Source organism: Oryctolagus cuniculus, chromosome 10, assembly GCF_964237555.1.
Source record: "Oryctolagus cuniculus chromosome 10, mOryCun1.1, whole genome shotgun sequence".
Classification (NCBI taxonomy): Eukaryota; Metazoa; Chordata; class Mammalia; order Lagomorpha; family Leporidae; genus Oryctolagus; species Oryctolagus cuniculus.
The window spans coordinates 108,965,788-108,982,099 of NC_091441.1; the positions used below are offsets into that span (position 1 = coordinate 108,965,788).

At 59.6% G+C, this 16,312-nt stretch overlaps 1 protein-coding gene across 3 annotated transcripts in view; it reads left to right on the plus strand.

Moving 5' to 3' along the window:
* IQSEC1 (IQ motif and Sec7 domain ArfGEF 1) overlaps nt 1-16,312 on the plus strand; it is a 296,844-nt gene that overhangs the window by 155,252 nt on the left and 125,280 nt on the right. The window contains exon 3 of one of the 3 annotated variants that reach the window (XM_051852615.2): nt 1,635-1,679. The exons of the other annotated variants lie outside the window; for them this stretch is intronic. Coding sequence (XP_051708575.1) covers nt 1,635-1,679 — 45 coding nt within the window. The remainder of the gene's footprint in view (nt 1-1,634; nt 1,680-16,312) is intronic. 3 annotated transcript variants of the gene reach the window in all.

Genomic DNA, 16,312 nt, shown 5'->3' on the forward strand with positions numbered 1-16,312 from the left:
AGCCTGGCTCAGGTTCCAAAGACATTGGACAGGGGGCCCATCCTCTGCTGCCTGCCCAGGCACATTCGTGGGGAGCTGGATGGGAAGTGGAGTAGCCGAGACTGGTGGACTGGCGTCTATATGGGGTGCTGGCGTTGCAGACAGTGGGTGAACAGGCTGTGCCACCACGGCGGCACCAGGCCCCTGTTTCCTGAAAGTTGTTTTGTTATGTTAGGTGCCCCATGACAGAAACATTGTTGGGAGTCTTGGGTTACAGATGGAGAAACAGATACACGGTGGTGGAGGGACTTGCATTAGATCCCATGGCCGGTCCCTGGTGGAGCGGGATTTGGTCCAGGTCCCATGGCCGGTCCCTGGTGGAGCGGGATTTGGTCCAGGTCCCATGGCCAGTACGTGGTAGGGCGGGATTTGGTCCAGGTCCTGTGGCCGGTCTGTGGTGGAGCGGGATTTGGTCCAGGAACCGTGGCCAGTACATGGTGGGGCGGGATTTGGTCCAGGAACCGTGGCCGGTCCATGGTAAAGCAGGATTTGGTCCAGGTCCCGTGGCCGGTCCGTGGTAGAGCGGGATTTGGTCCAGGTCCTGTGGCTGGTCCGTGGTGGGGCTGGATTTGGTCCAGGTCCTGTGGCTGGTCCATGGTGGAGCAGGATTTGGTCCAGGTCCCGTGGCCGGTCCGTGGTAGAGCGGGATTTGGTCCAGGTCCCGTGGCTGGTCCGTGGTGGGGCGGGATTTGGTCCAGGTCCCGTGGCCGGTCCGTGGTGGGGCGGGATTTGGTCCAGGTCCTGTGGCTGGTCCATGGTGGAACAGGATTTGGTCCAGGTCCTGTGGCTGGTCTGTGGTGGAGCAGGATTTGGTCCAGGTCCCGTGGCTGGTCCGTGGTGGGGCGGGATTTGATCCAGGTCCCGTGGCTGGTCCATGGTGGAGCAGGATTTGGTCCAGGTCCCGTGGCCGGTCCATGGTGGAGCAGGATTTGGTCCAGGTCCCGTGGCCGGTCTGTGGTGGAGCAGGATTTGGTCCAGGTCCCGTGGCTGGTCTGTGGTGGAGCAGGATTTGGTCCAGGTCCCGTGGCTGGTCTGTGGTGGAGCGGGATTTGGTCCAGGTCCCGTGGCTGGTCCGTGGTGGAGCAGGATTTGGTCCAGGTCCCGCTGGCTCCAGGGCCCCACCCCAGATCTGGAGCTGGAGGCCCAGACTCCTGGCAGAGCATCCGGTCTCCTGGCTTCTCCAGCGTGCAGGCCGGGTAGACCCGAGCCCCCGGGTCTGTCTGAGGAAGCTCCTGGTGCAGGCCTCGGGGAAGGGAGCAAGGTGGGCTTGGGCAGAGTCTCCCGGGTTGAAATCCTGGCCCAGGCTCGGGCCCATGGTGCCTCCCCTGCCTGACCCTAAGTTCGCCCATGTGAGCAGGGAGCTGTGGAGTTGTGGGACTTGACGTTGCATGGACCCCTTGTGACTGGACCCCTGAACTGTTGCAAGCCAGGCTGGCTCTCGGCTGACCCGTCGGAGGGAGCGAAAGCACATGGTTTCTTGTGTGTGTTGGGGGGAGGGGGGCCAGGGCCACTCACCTGCCCGGGCCGTGTCCCGGCCCCCATGGGGATTGCTGTGTGTGGAGCATGTTGGTGACCTGTCTCATTTTCCACCCCAGGAGCTCCTTGGAGACCGGAAGCAGCCTCTCCACTGAGTGCTACAGGTACTGTCTCGCTGCCACCCACACTTTCCATCTGCACACAGGGGGGCCCCAAGAGGCCATGGGGGAAATTAACCTCGCCTCCACATGGCCCTGAAATTCCCCCAAGGACCAGAAATACCACTGCTGCGTCCCTCGAGAGTGGCTGCTGCTTGCGCTGGTTCCCCCAAATCAGGGCTCAGCCTGGACTCCCCCAGTGACCGGGCTTAGCCGAGGCCCCACCCCCACCCCCTCAGCGTGAGGCTGCAGCTGGCAGTTCCCATGACGACCAAGGCCACAGCCCAGGAGAGAAGCCCAGGAGATCTGTCGGTTTGCAGTTGGCGCGCGTGGACGCTGAGGGTCTCCCCTTCCGTGTGTTTTGTACCTGGACCTTCCCGTCACATGTCTTCCAAAAAAAAAAGGATCCTCTGTCTTTACAAAAGGGACTGGAGATGGTGCCACAGAGCAGGGTTCCCAGGTCAGGAGTCAGCAGCGCCACACTCCCTGGCTCACGGCCAGGACAAGTGACAGGCAGCCAGGGTGGGGTGCGCAGCTGGCAGGGCCGTGTCTGGAGTCGCTGTGTGAATGAGTGGGAGGGGACCAGATGGCGACCTGTTTGGAGGATGGGAGATGAGTCCCTTGCAGGACAGGTGAGGACCGTGAGGGTGGGCGTGGCTAGGGCAAGCACAGGGGCTGGAGGCAGCAAGAGCCGAGTCCACTCCCGAGCTTGGCATCTCAGAGGGGCTTTTGCAGAGGCTGGGGAGTGGTGAGCTGGTTGCTGGAGACACCAGGCAGGGGCTGGGCCCTGAGGCCAGGATTGCAGTAGGTGTGGTACAGGAGCGAGATGTTGTAGTGACCAGTGAGGTGGTCTCCTGGACCCTGCTTCTCTGAGCCTGCTGGGAGCTGGGCAGCACTTCAGGATGTGCCCCTAGAGGACAGAGAACTGAGCTGTGCACACAGGTACATGCACACGTAGGCACACACGTGTGCCTCGTCCTCTGTGTGCACACTCACTACTCCACACACACACAGTGAGAGCCAGGCTGGGCAGACACATGCATGCACACACAGGCACACACGTGTGCCTTGTCCTCTGTGTGCACACTCAGCACCCCACCCACACACAGTGAGAGCCAGGCTGGGCACACACATGCATGCACACACAGGCACACACGTGTGCCTTGTCCTCTGTGTGCACACTCAGCACCCCACCCACACACAGTGAGAGCCAGGCTGTGCACACACATGCATGCACACGCAGGCCCACATCACACTCAGCACTCCACCCCCATACAGTAAGAAGAGCAGCTGGTTTCCCGAAGCTGGTAATTCTCGCAGTGCCCAGCGAGACAGCAGCGTTGTGGGCCACTGTACAGGAATCGCTTGCTTGGGACCTGAGGCTGGGGAGGCCGTGCAGGGACTGAAGCCTTCGGGCGCCGTGGTGAGGGAACTGCCTGGTTCTGCAGTGCTGTCTGCCTGTGCGTGCACGCCTCCTACGGTCACTGCAGTTACACACGCACATGCAAGGGTCAGGGGCGTTCGCACACCCGGTGCTCCCTGGCAGTGTCTCCAGCCCAGGCTCCCTACCTGGCCTCAGATGTGCCTGTGGCCACGCTCCCACGTCGGCCCCCACTTAGCTGCACACTCACACTCACATCCGTGCTCAGGCGCCCCACTAGGCTGGTGTGAGGTCCCTGCAGGTCTGTGGGTACGTGGCAGAACTGGCCGGGCCTCGGAGAGGAAGGTTCTGGAAGCTCCTGAAGGCAGTCGGGCCACTGGCTTCTCTGCATTCCACTCCCAGTGCTGACAGCGGCGTGTTCCCACCTGCACTGTCCACTCTGCGGCTGGCCAGTCACGCGGCCTGCTAGGGCCGGACCGGGAAAGCTCTGGACTGGAGGCAGAGTGGCCAGGCGCTTTGTCCCAGGGCTGAACTGAGTCTCCTGACTGCTCAGCTCGTCACCAAAGCCCAGCCCACTTCTCACCAGGCCAGGCAGAGCAGTGTGTGCAGTGGCAGCACTTGACCTTGAAGCCAGAGGCCCAGCACGTCTCTCCATGGGGCTCTACCCTCTCCCTCCCAGTGTTCAGCCACTATTTCCTGAGCACGTGTGGGTATCGGGCTCTCGGGACACCGCAGTCGGCCGTGTGGCTGCCTTTGTAGAGCCTCTGTGTCCAGAGAGGGGACGGGCAACAAAGGGGCCAGGCCACTGGCTTTGTAATCTCAAGTGTCCGGTGGGGATAATGGCTATGAGACAAGGGAGTTGGGGGAAGGGACTGGAGGCTGGCGGGAGGCTGGCTGGGAAGGCTTCTCGGAGGAGGCGCCATTCAGCCAGAGACTAGCAGGAGGGCAGGATGAAGAGCATCCAGTGTCCCTGGTGCGAACAGCTAGTGCAAAGGGCCTGAGGTGGGGGTGGGCGTGGCATGTTTGAGGCAGGTGCTCAGTGGGATGAGCCCCACCCTGTCAGCTCCTGTCTCCTGCCCCTCACAGCCGCCCCCCTGGACACAGGCAGAGGCAGGCCCCGTTGTTTCCATTTCTGAGGTCTGGAGATCAGAAGTGCTGGTGCCGGACTCAGGGCTCCCGCCCAGGCCTCTCCCAACACCACCACCACCGCCGCCACCACCGCTGCCGCCACTGTTCTGTGCAGGGGCGGCCCTGGCGTCGCTGCTGTGTGTGAACCTCTAACTCCAGCGGAGGAAGTGCCCAGTGGCCAGGCCCGGCCGGCCCCCACCGAGAGCCTGGAGGCCCTAGCCGCAGCCTGGGAACTCAGAAACAAAGCTTCCAGCCAGTGACGGCCGCCTCTCAAAGGCACAGCCGGCTTCCTCTGCCACGGGCGTGAGAGGGAAGCTAATGTCCTTGTCCCAGAGCGGGGAGGCGGGGCGGCATGTCAGGGCAGCTGGCCCAGCCTGCGCCACCTTGGCAAGCAGGCTCCTCACCGATGGCAGATGGCCACTGTCACCTCCTTCTCGGCCTGCCCTGTGGCCATCAGCCCCATTATCTACTGGGGTGTCCTGCGTGTATCCTGGGCCGGCTGCTTCCCAGGGAAAGCAGTTACTCCGGGAGCCTCATGCTGGGCCACGGCGTCCTTGGCCTTGGGGCTGACCTGTGCCTTGTAGGATGCTTAGCAGCATCTGAGTGTCCCTCAATGCCCGTAGCACCCGCTCCTCAGCTGTGACAACTGAAACTTTCTCCAGACATTGTCAGATGTCCCCTGTTGGGGGGGGGGGGCAGCGGGGGTTGACAAAGCCTCCTCCGGCTGAGGACTGGTGCTCTAGGAGCTTGCTAATGACAAACTGAAAAAATCCCTCCTGGGGGAGGTGACGTTGCAGGATCAGGCCCCTGGGTCCCTGCCCAGCCCCTGCAAGCCGGGCAGTTGTACTCGGGGCGTGCGGCACCTGCTCCTGCTCCAGGCTGACGTCCCTGGGACGTCGCCCCTGCAGGCTGGTGGCTCCTGGGCTCTGCGTGCACCTCTGGGGGTGGGGTCTGTTCTGAGCCTCTGTTTCTACATCTGCAGGCAGTGGGGGATGGCGAGGTCGGAGCAGGCAAGGGGCCCAGGGAAGCAGAAGCCTTGGGCTCAAAGGTCCCCCATTCACTGTCCCTGGCCCATGCTTCCTTCCTTCAACGAGGGACAGCTGGGCGCCTGGTGTGCACTGGGCAGGCACAGGAGAGCCCTGGGGCTGCTTGTGGTTGGGGTATAGGGAGTCGGCTAGAAGACTGACAACTAAACAGGATCTATCTGCAGGCTCCAGGGTCCTGGGGACAAACCTGAGTGGTGCAGTGAGAGAGGGGTTGGGGCTGGCAGCCAGAGGAGGCTCTGAGGAGGCATTGGGGCCTTCTGGGGGACCTCTGGCTCCTGGGAGGCTTAGGGGACCGGAGAAAGCCAAGTGGCCAGGGTGACTTGGAGAGGCCTGGCCGCAGGCCTGGCCTTGATGTGTCGGGTGTGGAGTGTCAGTGCTGTGTTCAGGTCCCTGGGGCTGCTGTGTGGGGAGTGGGCTGTAGGGTGGTCACAGTGGAAGTGGAGGCCAGGCCGGGAGGAAAGGGGAGTGGCAGACAGAGGCTGGGCCCAGCGGATTTGCTCCTGCTTTGTGACCACTGGAGTCACCCTTTCACCCAGAGTCCCCCACCCCCCTCCTCAAGCCCCCACTCCCAGCCCAACACTGTCCCTGGCCAGCCACAGCCCCTCGGCCCGGCCACGCCCCTCCCGCCCGCCCTCATCAGCGCTCACGACAGGCGTCTCCGCCGGCAGCCAATGAGTGGCTGTCATCGCGCTTCCATTTCAGATTTTATCAATGTGTCCCGTCGCCCAGGCAACGGCGCCGGGCGGCCCTGTCCGTCTTTTTTCCCTCCTGCCTTTCAGAGCGGAGCAGCCCCCACCCCAAGCACCACGTGGCTGCGTGTTGAGTGTCCCCACTCGGGCTGAGCCCAGATTCCGCCAGCCGTGACCAGAGGCCAGTGTTTGTCCCTCACCCCGACCCCTCCCTACCTGCTCCCCGCGGGTCTTCCCCAGTCTCAGCGTCTCCAGCCAAGCAGGCAGTGGACGGTTGCCTGGTCAGGTGCTGGCCGGACCGCAGGAAGCCTGGGGGCCTGCTTGGAAGAACAGCTTTGCAGAGCGGCCGTCAGGCACTGAAGCAGCCAGGGCCCCCCAGGATGATGCTCCGGGAGCCCCCCCAACTGCACACAGCCAGAGCTGCCTCCGTTTGCCCCAGGGGCCCCCAGCGGAGTCCCCAGAAGCACCAGCCACCAGAGACAGCAGCAGCGTGAGCCTGCCCGGGCGAGCCACAGACGAGAGTTGCTGGGCTTTTGTGTTCGCTGTTCTTTGTATTGGAGGCGTGTACTGTACAAGCCGCGCCGGGCAGGGCCAGCCCATGTGAGTGGGGGCCTCCGGGGCAGGGCCCGGGCGGGCTGGAACTGCCAGCCCCTCTCTGCGTCTCCACGGAGACACTGCAGCGGTTCGGCTGCAGACCCAAAGGTGAAAATGCTCAAGTTCAAGGCCTTTTGCCTGGATTATTGGCAGTTCCTATGCTTGCAGCCACTGCACGGGGCCTATAAAAGGTAAGCAGACCCTCTGGGGAGGCCTGGGGCCTGGAATCGCTGGGAGACGTCCACCCTGAGCCTGCCCAGGGCCAGGGCTTCCTCAGCTGTGCACGTGAGCTCTGCCATGGGCCAGGAACAGCGGCATTCACCGCGGTTTACTTTGCAACTCCACCTCGCTGCACCGTCGCGTCCTCCTAGCCCGGCCTGGGAGCTCCTGCAAAGACGTGTCGTGCTGTGTTGCAATCTCCTGCTGCACGGTCAGCCCCGGAGTGGCCTGGCTCCCTAGTAGGCTGGTCTCCCAGGACGGTGGCCGCACAGGTCCAGAGGTGCCTGGCTGGCTCGGCCGCCACGTGGTCCCTTGGCATCACTGGCTGCTGCGGCCAACAGGTCCCAGGCATGGGTGTGGGAGGACAGAGTGGCAGATGCTTGGTCAGGAGGGCGGGAGGCTGGAGTCCAAGTCCCTTTCCTCACTGGCGGGCTCTGGGCAGGTCGCTGTCCCTCTCTGAGCCCCGGTTTGCCCGTGTTTAGCAATCTGGCCCTGATGACACTTAGTGGGACTCGGGGACTGCTCCCTGAGATGACCTGGGCTATGAACACCCAGAGAGGAAGCCGTGTGTGTGTGTGTGTGAGAGAGAGAGAGAGAGACGAGTATGTGAGTATGTGCATGTGTGTGTGTGTGTAAGAATGGGAGTCTGTGTGTTCGTGAATGTGTAGCAGTATGTGAGTGTGTGTGTGAGTGTGTGTATGAGTCTCTGAGGGAGTGTGAGTGTGTGTGTGTATATGTGAGTCTTTGAGGGAGTGTGCATGAGTGTGTGAGTGTGTGAATCCAGGAGTGTTTGTATGTAGGAGTGTGTGTGAGTGTGTCTGTGTGTACCTGAGCATGTGAGTCCGGGAGTATTTGAGTGTGTGTAGGAGTGTGTGTGAGTGTGTCTGAGTGTACCTGAGCATGTGAGTCCGGGAGTATTTGAGTGTGTATAGGAGTGTGTGTGAGTGTACCTGAGCATGTGAGTCTGGAAGTATTTGTGTGTAGGAGTGTGTCTGAGTGTATCTGAGTATACCTGAGCATGTGAGTCTGGGACTATTTGAGTGTGTGTAGGAGTGTGTGAGTGTGTATGAGTGTACCTGAGTGTGTGAATCCAGGAGTATTTGAGTGTGTATAGGAGTGTGTGTGAGTGTGTATGAGTGTACCTGAGCGTGTGAGTACGGGAGTATTTGAGTGTGTGTAGGAGTGTGTGAGTGTACCTGAGCGTGTGAATCCGGGAGTATTTGTGTGTAGGAGTGTGTGAGTGTGTATGAGTGTACCTGAGCGTGTGAGTACGGGAGTATTTGTGTGTGTGCAGGAGTGTGTGTGAGTGTGTCTGAGTGTACCTGAGCGTGTGAGTCCGGGGGTATTTGAGTGTGTGTGAGTGTGCGTGAGTGTGTGCAGGGCCCCCCACACTTTGGTCAGGCAGCCCTGCGTGTCGGCCAGCAGGAGGGCATCTGGGGCCTCCGCTGTGGCCCCCTGCCGTGGTGCTTCCTACACGGCTGAGGGGAGACGCGTCCTGATTGCACGCTCTGCGGAGCCCGCAGCCATTAGCATGCGAGGCTGTGGGAAAGTGTGGGCGCCTCCCCTTTCTCCTCCAGTGTGGGGGTGGGGGCCCAGAGGGTCTCACGGCAGGCAGAACAAGGTCGGCCCTGCTCCTGGGCCAGTGCCAGGGGGAGAGGCCTGGCCTGCATCTGATTAGCGCCAGGCCATCGGAGGGGTGCGGCAGCGGGAAGCCCTCAGCCCCAGGCGTGGTGGGCAAGGCTTTACGGCTCCACCCCATCCCCGGGAGCTGGTCCGTGTGGCGCCCCATGTGCGCGTGTGCTGGGCACATGAAAGCGCTCCTGGCTGCTTAGTTACCATGTTTGCCGTGGGGCAGGGGATGCTCTGTGTCCCCGATTGTCGTTGTCACCCCTGCCGTAGAAGAGGTGGTGCAGCCCCTCTTGCAGGTCAAGGGGCCCAAGGTGGCCACGGGATTCGAACACAAGTCTTTCTAGTTCCAAATCGGAATCTGCTGAGTGTTTGTAGATGTCAGGGTCCTAGGGTGGGCAGGGGCCAATGGGCTCAGCTGGATGGGTGAGAGTCATGGTCAGAGCCTTGACAGAGGAGCAGGGCTGGGTGTGAGGGCTTCACGGAGGAGGTAACACACCAGGTGGGGAAGTCCCGGAGTCTCCTGGGCCCGGGGGAGAGGATGTGTGCCCCAGACTGTGGGGAACTACAGGGCTAGAAGGGCAGGGCTGGCTGTCTTAGGGTGACGGTGAGAGGCTGGGAAGCTGAGGGGCACCCGCACTGGGGTCCAGCACCAGGACTTAGCAGTGGAGGGGGGGGCTACTCTGGGGGTCATTTGGTTCAAGAGGGAGAGGCTTGGCTCAACCTCAAGCCCCCAGTGTGGCCCAAAGACAAATGGGATGCAGTCCTTCGGGTGCTCCCAACCCACAACGGAAAGGACCCGTGGATGAGTCGAGACAATTAAGAATGGGCAACAAACAGAAGTGGCTCAAATGTCCCAACAGCATGAGAGAAGCCGTATGGGAGAAATCAAGGAAGGCTTCCTGCAGGAGGAGGCGTCTGACTCGAGACCTGGATGTAGAGTGGAATTTTTTCCAGACTGGGAAGGGCAGTGTTAAGTGGAGGTCAAGCGGGGACAGAACTCGAGAGGTTGGACGGGGGCTGGCAGGTCTGTGTCAGGGGCTGAGGCTGGGGAGGAAGGCGGGTGGGTGAGGGGAAGTTGCTGAGCACGGGCTCTGTGTGGGAGGCTCTCTCCCAGGCATCCACCTGTGTACCACTCCCGGGAAGTGTGGACATGATTATCTCATGTTCCAAGTGCAGGAACGGAGCACAGGGAAGAGAGCCGGGCGGTGGTGCAACTGGGGTTCCATCGGGCTGCCCAGCTGCGAAGGCCGTGTGCTGCGGGCTGATGTCAGCCAGGTGGGTGAGGACGCCAGCTCTGGGGTCACAGGTCACCCAGGCGGGGAGCTTAGCCAGGTCGTTTCCCGCCATGCCTCCAACGCTCCCTTGTAAAATGGGGGCAGCAAGATGCTAAGTCTGCCTCTCTGGGCTGTGAGGGGACTAGTGCTTAGTGCGGTGCGCGTAGTAGGGCCTTAGCTTGCCAGGAAGGCGCTGCATGAACTGCACACAGTAGGGCCTTTTCACACGGCTGCTGTCCTCCACGCAGCCGCTCCGGGGAAGGACTGCGCGCGGAGCCGCGTGGCGTGTTGCCCGACGCTGTATTCGCTTGTTTAAAACAGCAGCCCCCAAAGTAAAGAGGATGCAAAGGGTGTTTGGCAGACAATGCATAATTAACCACTTCTAAACACAGGGTGTGCCAGGCTCCCTTGAAGCTGTTAATTATTCTTCATTAGTGATCTTAAATTAATGTAAAATAATCCTGGCGCTCGGCCAGGGGCGGGGGCTGGGGAGGAGCCGAGCTGCTTATCTCAGCCAGCAAAGGAGGAGATGTGTCCCAGGGGCACCTCCAAGCCCGGCCGGCTCCGCAGCCATTGTGCGGGGCAGCGGATGCCCCCCATGCCCGACAGACCTCGGGCTGCTGTTGATCAAGAGCAAGTTCAAGTGTGGCGATCTCGTAGAGTGGAGTATGCCCATCACCCGCTTCAGAAATTTGTGGGGGGACAGCCTGGCAGTCTCCCTGCCAGTCACACCCATGTTCCTCCCCCAGGGCTAGACCTCAGCAAGACCCCCTGTGTGTTTCTACACTTGATCTTAGCCAAAAGGCCATGAAGCGATCCCCCTCCTCGTGTGTTTCTGTTTCCTGTGCATATTTGCATAACTTTGCTAACACACACACACACACACACACACAAAACTACTTTAAACTTTGGATCCGTGATGCTACCATGTACAACCTGCTTTTAAACATTTTTGAAGGGGCTAGCATTGTGTTGTTGCAGATAAAGCCACTGCCTGCAGTGCCGGCATCCCACATGGGCGCCTGTTCGAGTCTCAGCTGCTCCACTTCTGATCCAGCTCCCTGCTAATGCACCTGGGAGGGCAGCAGAGGATGGCCCAAGTGCTTGGGCCCCTGCACCCATGTGGGAGACCTGGAGGAAGCTCCAGGCTCCTGCGTTTGGCCTGGGCCAGTCCCAGCCATTGTGGCCATCTAGGGAGTGAACCAGCAAATGGAAGATCTCTCTCACACACACACAAAATTCTCTGGATACATTTTGAAGCACTCTGTTCAGCAGCCAGAAGCACATTCCCGGTGTGGTGCAGCCGCCTCCACCACCATCCTGAGTTCTCTGTTTCCCCACACTGATGCACCAACCCCACAGAGCACCAACTCCCAGCCCCTGCCTCCCAGCCCCTGGCACCACCATTCTTCTTCCCGTCTCTTCAAATCTGACTACCTGTAGGCGGAATCTGACAGTCTCTGTCCTTTTGTGACTGACCTGTGTCACCGTACACGACGTCTCTGATCCCTTTCCTTTGCAAAGCTGGATACTATTCCTTTGTGTGGAGCAGCTGCGCTGTGCCTTTGCCGTCATCTGCCAGTGGCCACGTGGGCTTCTCCTCCCCGGGGCTGATGTGAGTGGTGTTGCTGTGTAACTGCCCCGTAAGGATGCTCTTGCTGTTTTGCTCCCGTATTTCACAGGCAGGACGTCTCCCTGGGGCTGTGAACACTTCTCACTTTCTCACTTCTGCGTGTGCGCCATAGCTCATTGTGCAGGCGTGGCCCCGTGGGAACGGCTGTGTTCCCGTTGGTGTGTATCCAAGTGGCTTCCCGTTTTCCAGGGTTCCAGACAAGACTGCTGTGAGCCTCCTTGTCCATGTCTCCAGCGAGTGTAGTGTACATGTGTGGGATTGTGCCGGGGTGAATAGGAGTTTTTCTAACTTTCCTGGGAACCCACTGTCTGCTGTGGCCACGACAGTGTGTGCCCTTGCCCTCACTGGGAGAGAGCCCTCTGTCTTGCAGTCTCAGTAACAGACACTTGCAAGGTAAACAAAGGCAGAAAGCGAGATCTAGGGGACACCTGAGGGTGCTTCAGAAGGTGTGGGGACTGTTTAGTTCCAGGTCTCTGTGGGAAGGGGCTTGCAATGGTGATGGGAGCCCCACCCGCAAGCTGACTTCCCAGCCTCGCCTCTGCATGGGCTGGGGATGCGCTGTCGGGTTTCCGATGGAGGATCCCAGCTGTCAACTTCCCTGCTGAAGGGCACGTTTCCCAGCCTGCTTCTGCTGGCAGTAACCCAGCGCTGGAAAACCCGAGACACAGGGCAGAGAGACTCCCTTCGGAGGGAGCTCCCACAGCACGGGCAAAGTGAGCTCAGAGAACAGGGGGCCAAGGCCACTGGACCAGCCAGGCCTCCGAGGCTCCACCAAGGCCCCCCGGGCGTCTCTTCCCCGGCCTCTGCTCTCCGGGCTGGGGAGGTCCGGTTCAGTCGAGTGGCTCTGGGGCATCTTGGGGACCTGTGGGGACAGTGAGTGCAGGTCTCATTGGGAATGGAATCTGGCTGGCTGCTTTGCTGGTATTACAGCTAGTGTTCACTTTTATTATTTCTCATGGGAAATCTCCGTTAATCCTCACGACAGCCCTAGGAAATGGAGACCTTTGGTTTCCTCCCAAATGCAGAGACAAGGAGGCTGTGGCCAGAGAGGCCGAGTGACCCGCTTGAGTTCACAGAGGTGGAATCTGGTGCAGCCGCCCTGGCCTGGCTCCGCCACGCCGTGCTGCCTGCTGTGTTAGGCACACTTGTCCCCACCGTCGCTATGACTGCACAGCAGTGGCTCCGGGACTTCGTGGATTTCCCTGTAGATCTGCAGTTAAGCAGCAGCTGAGGCTCCTTGAAGCCTGGGGCCTGGATGCCTAGAAAGCCCTCCCTCCCTCCCTCCTCACCTCGCAGGTGGGCGGCCAGGGGGGACCGTACCTGGGGCTGTCAATGGAAATGCCTTCCCCAGGGCCGCCTCCTGTGGCCTGGGCTTCCTCACCCCGTGGCAGCTGGGATCCCAGCGTGAGCAGCCCGAGAGGGAGACAGGTGTTGGAAGTCGCACAGCCCACACCTGCTAGGTTGTTGTCCCTGGGGTGTGGAATTCAGCTTTCCATCTGCCTAGCAGGAGCGGCAAGGTTCTGGCAGAAGTTATAACCACTTTAGGAATAGAATCTGCCCCAGGGACCAGAGCAAATCACTGCTTCACTCTGCCCCCAGTTTCCTGGGCTGCAGTGGGGTGAGGAAGAGGACCCGCAGGCATCAGGGTGCCTGGGCGTAGTTGGCACTCACTGAGGGCTGGGTTTCCTTTTTCTTAATGGAGTTAAGTTCAAGCAGAGTATGGTATTCAAGAAACGGGCAACAGGTTCACCTTGCATGGAGGAAGGGGTCCGTAGAGCTGTGGAGCAGAGAAGGGTCTCGAGGGGTGAGGAGGATTTTCCTAGGGCGTGGAGGACACACAGCCTTCTCCATGGCAGAGGGGTGCATAGGATGTGAGGCTGGTTCAGTGTGAGCAGCTCACTGGTAGGGCTTTGGTTACTACGCCCCTGGAGTGGCCCCTCGGGGATCAGCAGGAAGCAGAAGTAGATTAGAAACCTGGGCAGCTGGAGTGCCCACTCTGCCTCCCCAGCTTACAGCTGGGAACAGAGGCCGGCCCCCGGAGGCCTCAGCCTTGTGCTTCCACTCAAGCTGTAAAATCTCAGGGAAGAGTTTGATTGGTTGAATTGGGCCAGGCCCCACCCTGTGGCTGTCAGTGAGAGCAACAGGAAGCAGGGAGTAGGAAGGAGCCTCCCCAGGACCCAAGGGTTTCCACTGCAGATGCGGGCTTCTGAATTCCAGGTTTTGTGAGGGAGAGGCCGGTCGCTGGTGGGCGTGGAGGGTGGTTAGGAAGACATCTGTGCTGGGCCATGCAGCATGGCCTGTTTTCCCTGTGAGTGTGTCCTGTAGATCAGAACCAGAGTGTGGCTCTGGAGGGAGGGACGGAGGGAAATACACATGAGGGGCAGTTTGCCGGATTGTCAGGGGCGTTGGGAACTTGTCTTCGGCAGAGTCAACTCAGTGAAGGATTAAGCAGGAAGCACCTGGGGCCAGGTGTCTGGTGCCCTGGTTAAGCTGCTGCTCGGGATGCCTGCATCTATATTGGAGTGTCTGGGTTCACGTCCCATCAAGCGTCCTCCTGGTGTGCACTCTGGGAGGCAGCAGATGGCGCCTCAAGTGCTTGGGGACCTGCCACCTATGTGGGAGCCCAAGATGGAGCCTGGGCTTGTGTGGGCATTTGGAGAGTGAACCAGCAGATAGAACATCTCTAGGCTCTTTGCCTTTGGAGTAAATTAAAAGAAATAAATAGGCTTTAAAGGATAAAAAAGAACCAAGCCTGCGGAGTCGAATGGAGCTTGAGTTTAGAGAGAGGATGGAGCTGGGACCAAGTCCACTCGGCCTCCTTTGGCTCATCCTTGCCAGACTCACCCCTCTGCCATTTAACACGGGCATCACAGATGCCAATGGCCCGTGGTCTGGTCCAGTCTTCGGCTCTCGCCTCTCTTCCTTCCCTGGCAGCCATCTGTGTCAACAGGGTCCCTCTGGTGGCAAACAGGCAGGGGACGTGGTGTTCAGTTTGTGGAGGTTTGACTCAAGCGAACTTTCTGGCTGAGCAAAGACACTCCTACTTTCTCCCTGCTGGACACTTTGGCCTTTGGTAACTGCTGGCTTTAGCAGGTGCAAAGACTTCACTCTGACTGGCTGCCAGCCCCTCACGTGTTTCTTGGCAGCTTTGGGTAGGACTGGGCAGCTGCCTGGGGATGACTGTGCCACCCTGAAGGGGCTCCCAGAACCCAGTGACAGAGCGGGAGGGGGCTGGCTGTGTATGCTTGCCAACTGGGCCCTGCTGTCAGGGGCTGCTGTGGGCTAGGCTGGGGCCCCCGAGTCTTGTATGTTGATGTCCTGACCCCCACTGCTGCACAGTGTGGCCTTCTTTGGAAATATGGTCTCTAGAGGGGTGAGGAAGGTGAAATGGTCAGGGTGGACCTAACCCCATCTGGTTGGCATAGGATACAAAGGGGAGAGTGGGCTGTGGGTGCAAGCAGAGACCGTGCAGGATGGTTCACTTCCTGTGTCAGAGATCCAGGCAAACACTACTCTGGGTGTGTCCACGGTGAGCCTTTGGGTCTGTGGACTGGCAGAGAGGTGGCCCTCCTGCATGCAGGGGAGGCCCAGCCTGCCTGCCTAGGGGACTCCTCCTGCCCGTCTCAGCTGGCACGCGGGGATGTCACACTCAGATGGAAGCAGACTGTCCTCGGTCTCGAGCCCACGGCTTTGTTCCGGAGCCAGATCGTTGGCTGCCCTGGCTCCTCAGACACCTGCAGAGCCTGGGACTCGTCAGCCAGCCCCTGCCGGCTCCGTGGTCTTGGACGTGCAACCTTTATGAGAAAACGCGTTTCTATTGTCGCAGCCACAGAGCCCTGTGATGCTGTGTTGTGACTGCTGTCACAGACTGTGGGAGACGGAGCAGTTTCTCAAGAGCAGATGGAACAGACGTTTAATTCTCCCATTCTGGAGGCTGGGAATTCCAAGGCCAAGGGGATGGGATGGGGGAGGGCTTTCTTGCTGCATCGTCCGCTTGTAGAGAGTGGAAATTCAAGGGGATAGGGGGAGGTGGCATGGGTCAGGAATGCCCTCCCATGGTGACTGCATCTGTCCATTCAGGAGGGCGGAGTCCTCGGAACCTGATCACCTTCTACAGGTCTACCTCAGGGCCATTGTCATGGCCCTGCTGGTTCAGCCACTGCCTGCAGCATTGGCATCTCATAGAGGTGCTGGTTGGAGTCTCAGCTGTTCCACTTCTGACCCAGCTGCCTGCTGATGGCCTGGGAAGGCAGCACAGGATGGCCCAAGTGTTTAGGCCCCTGCACCCATGTGGGAAACCTGAAAGAAGCTCCTGGCCTTGGCCTGGCCCAGCCCAGCTCCAGCCATGGCTGCCATTTGGGAAGTGAATTTGTGGTTAGAAGATCTTTCTCTCTCTCTCTGCCTTTCAAATAAACAAAATAAATCTTACCTCCAGCATCATTACATTGGGGTTAAGTTTCCATCCTTTGTCCTTGGCACAGCCCTGGCGAGCCAGCACAGGACCTCTGTCTTTTTCTGCACAGTGGCTACAAGGACCCCCTCAAGGCTCAGTGTGAGATAACACGGAGTCTGTCCATGGGCCCTGTACCCTCGGCAGAGCCTGTGTGGTCATCAGGTCCAGGGTTAGAGTGAGACAAGTGGAGCATGCAGGTTGGCCACCAAATTCAAGGCAGTGCCAGAAATGTCAGGGATCAAGTAAACTGAATGTCAGATTTTGAAGACCCAGACTGTCATTTCTTTGTCCTTATTATGCAATAGGAATCATCATTTCTAAACCAGCCACAGTTCCCAGATGCTGGGGCCTAGGGACGTAGTTTATACGGACTGACAACAGTACGTGAGCAGATTGTCAGTGTGGAGCTTCTTTTGACCATTTTATTTTTAAGCCTTAGTTTTTTAAAAATAGATTTATTTATATATCTGTAAGGCAGAATGGATCTTTCATCTGCTGGTTCACTCCCCAAAGGGACACAATGGCCCGGGCTGGACCAGGATGTTGCCAAGAACCAGGGACTCCATCCGGGACTCCGTAGGAGACAGGGGCCC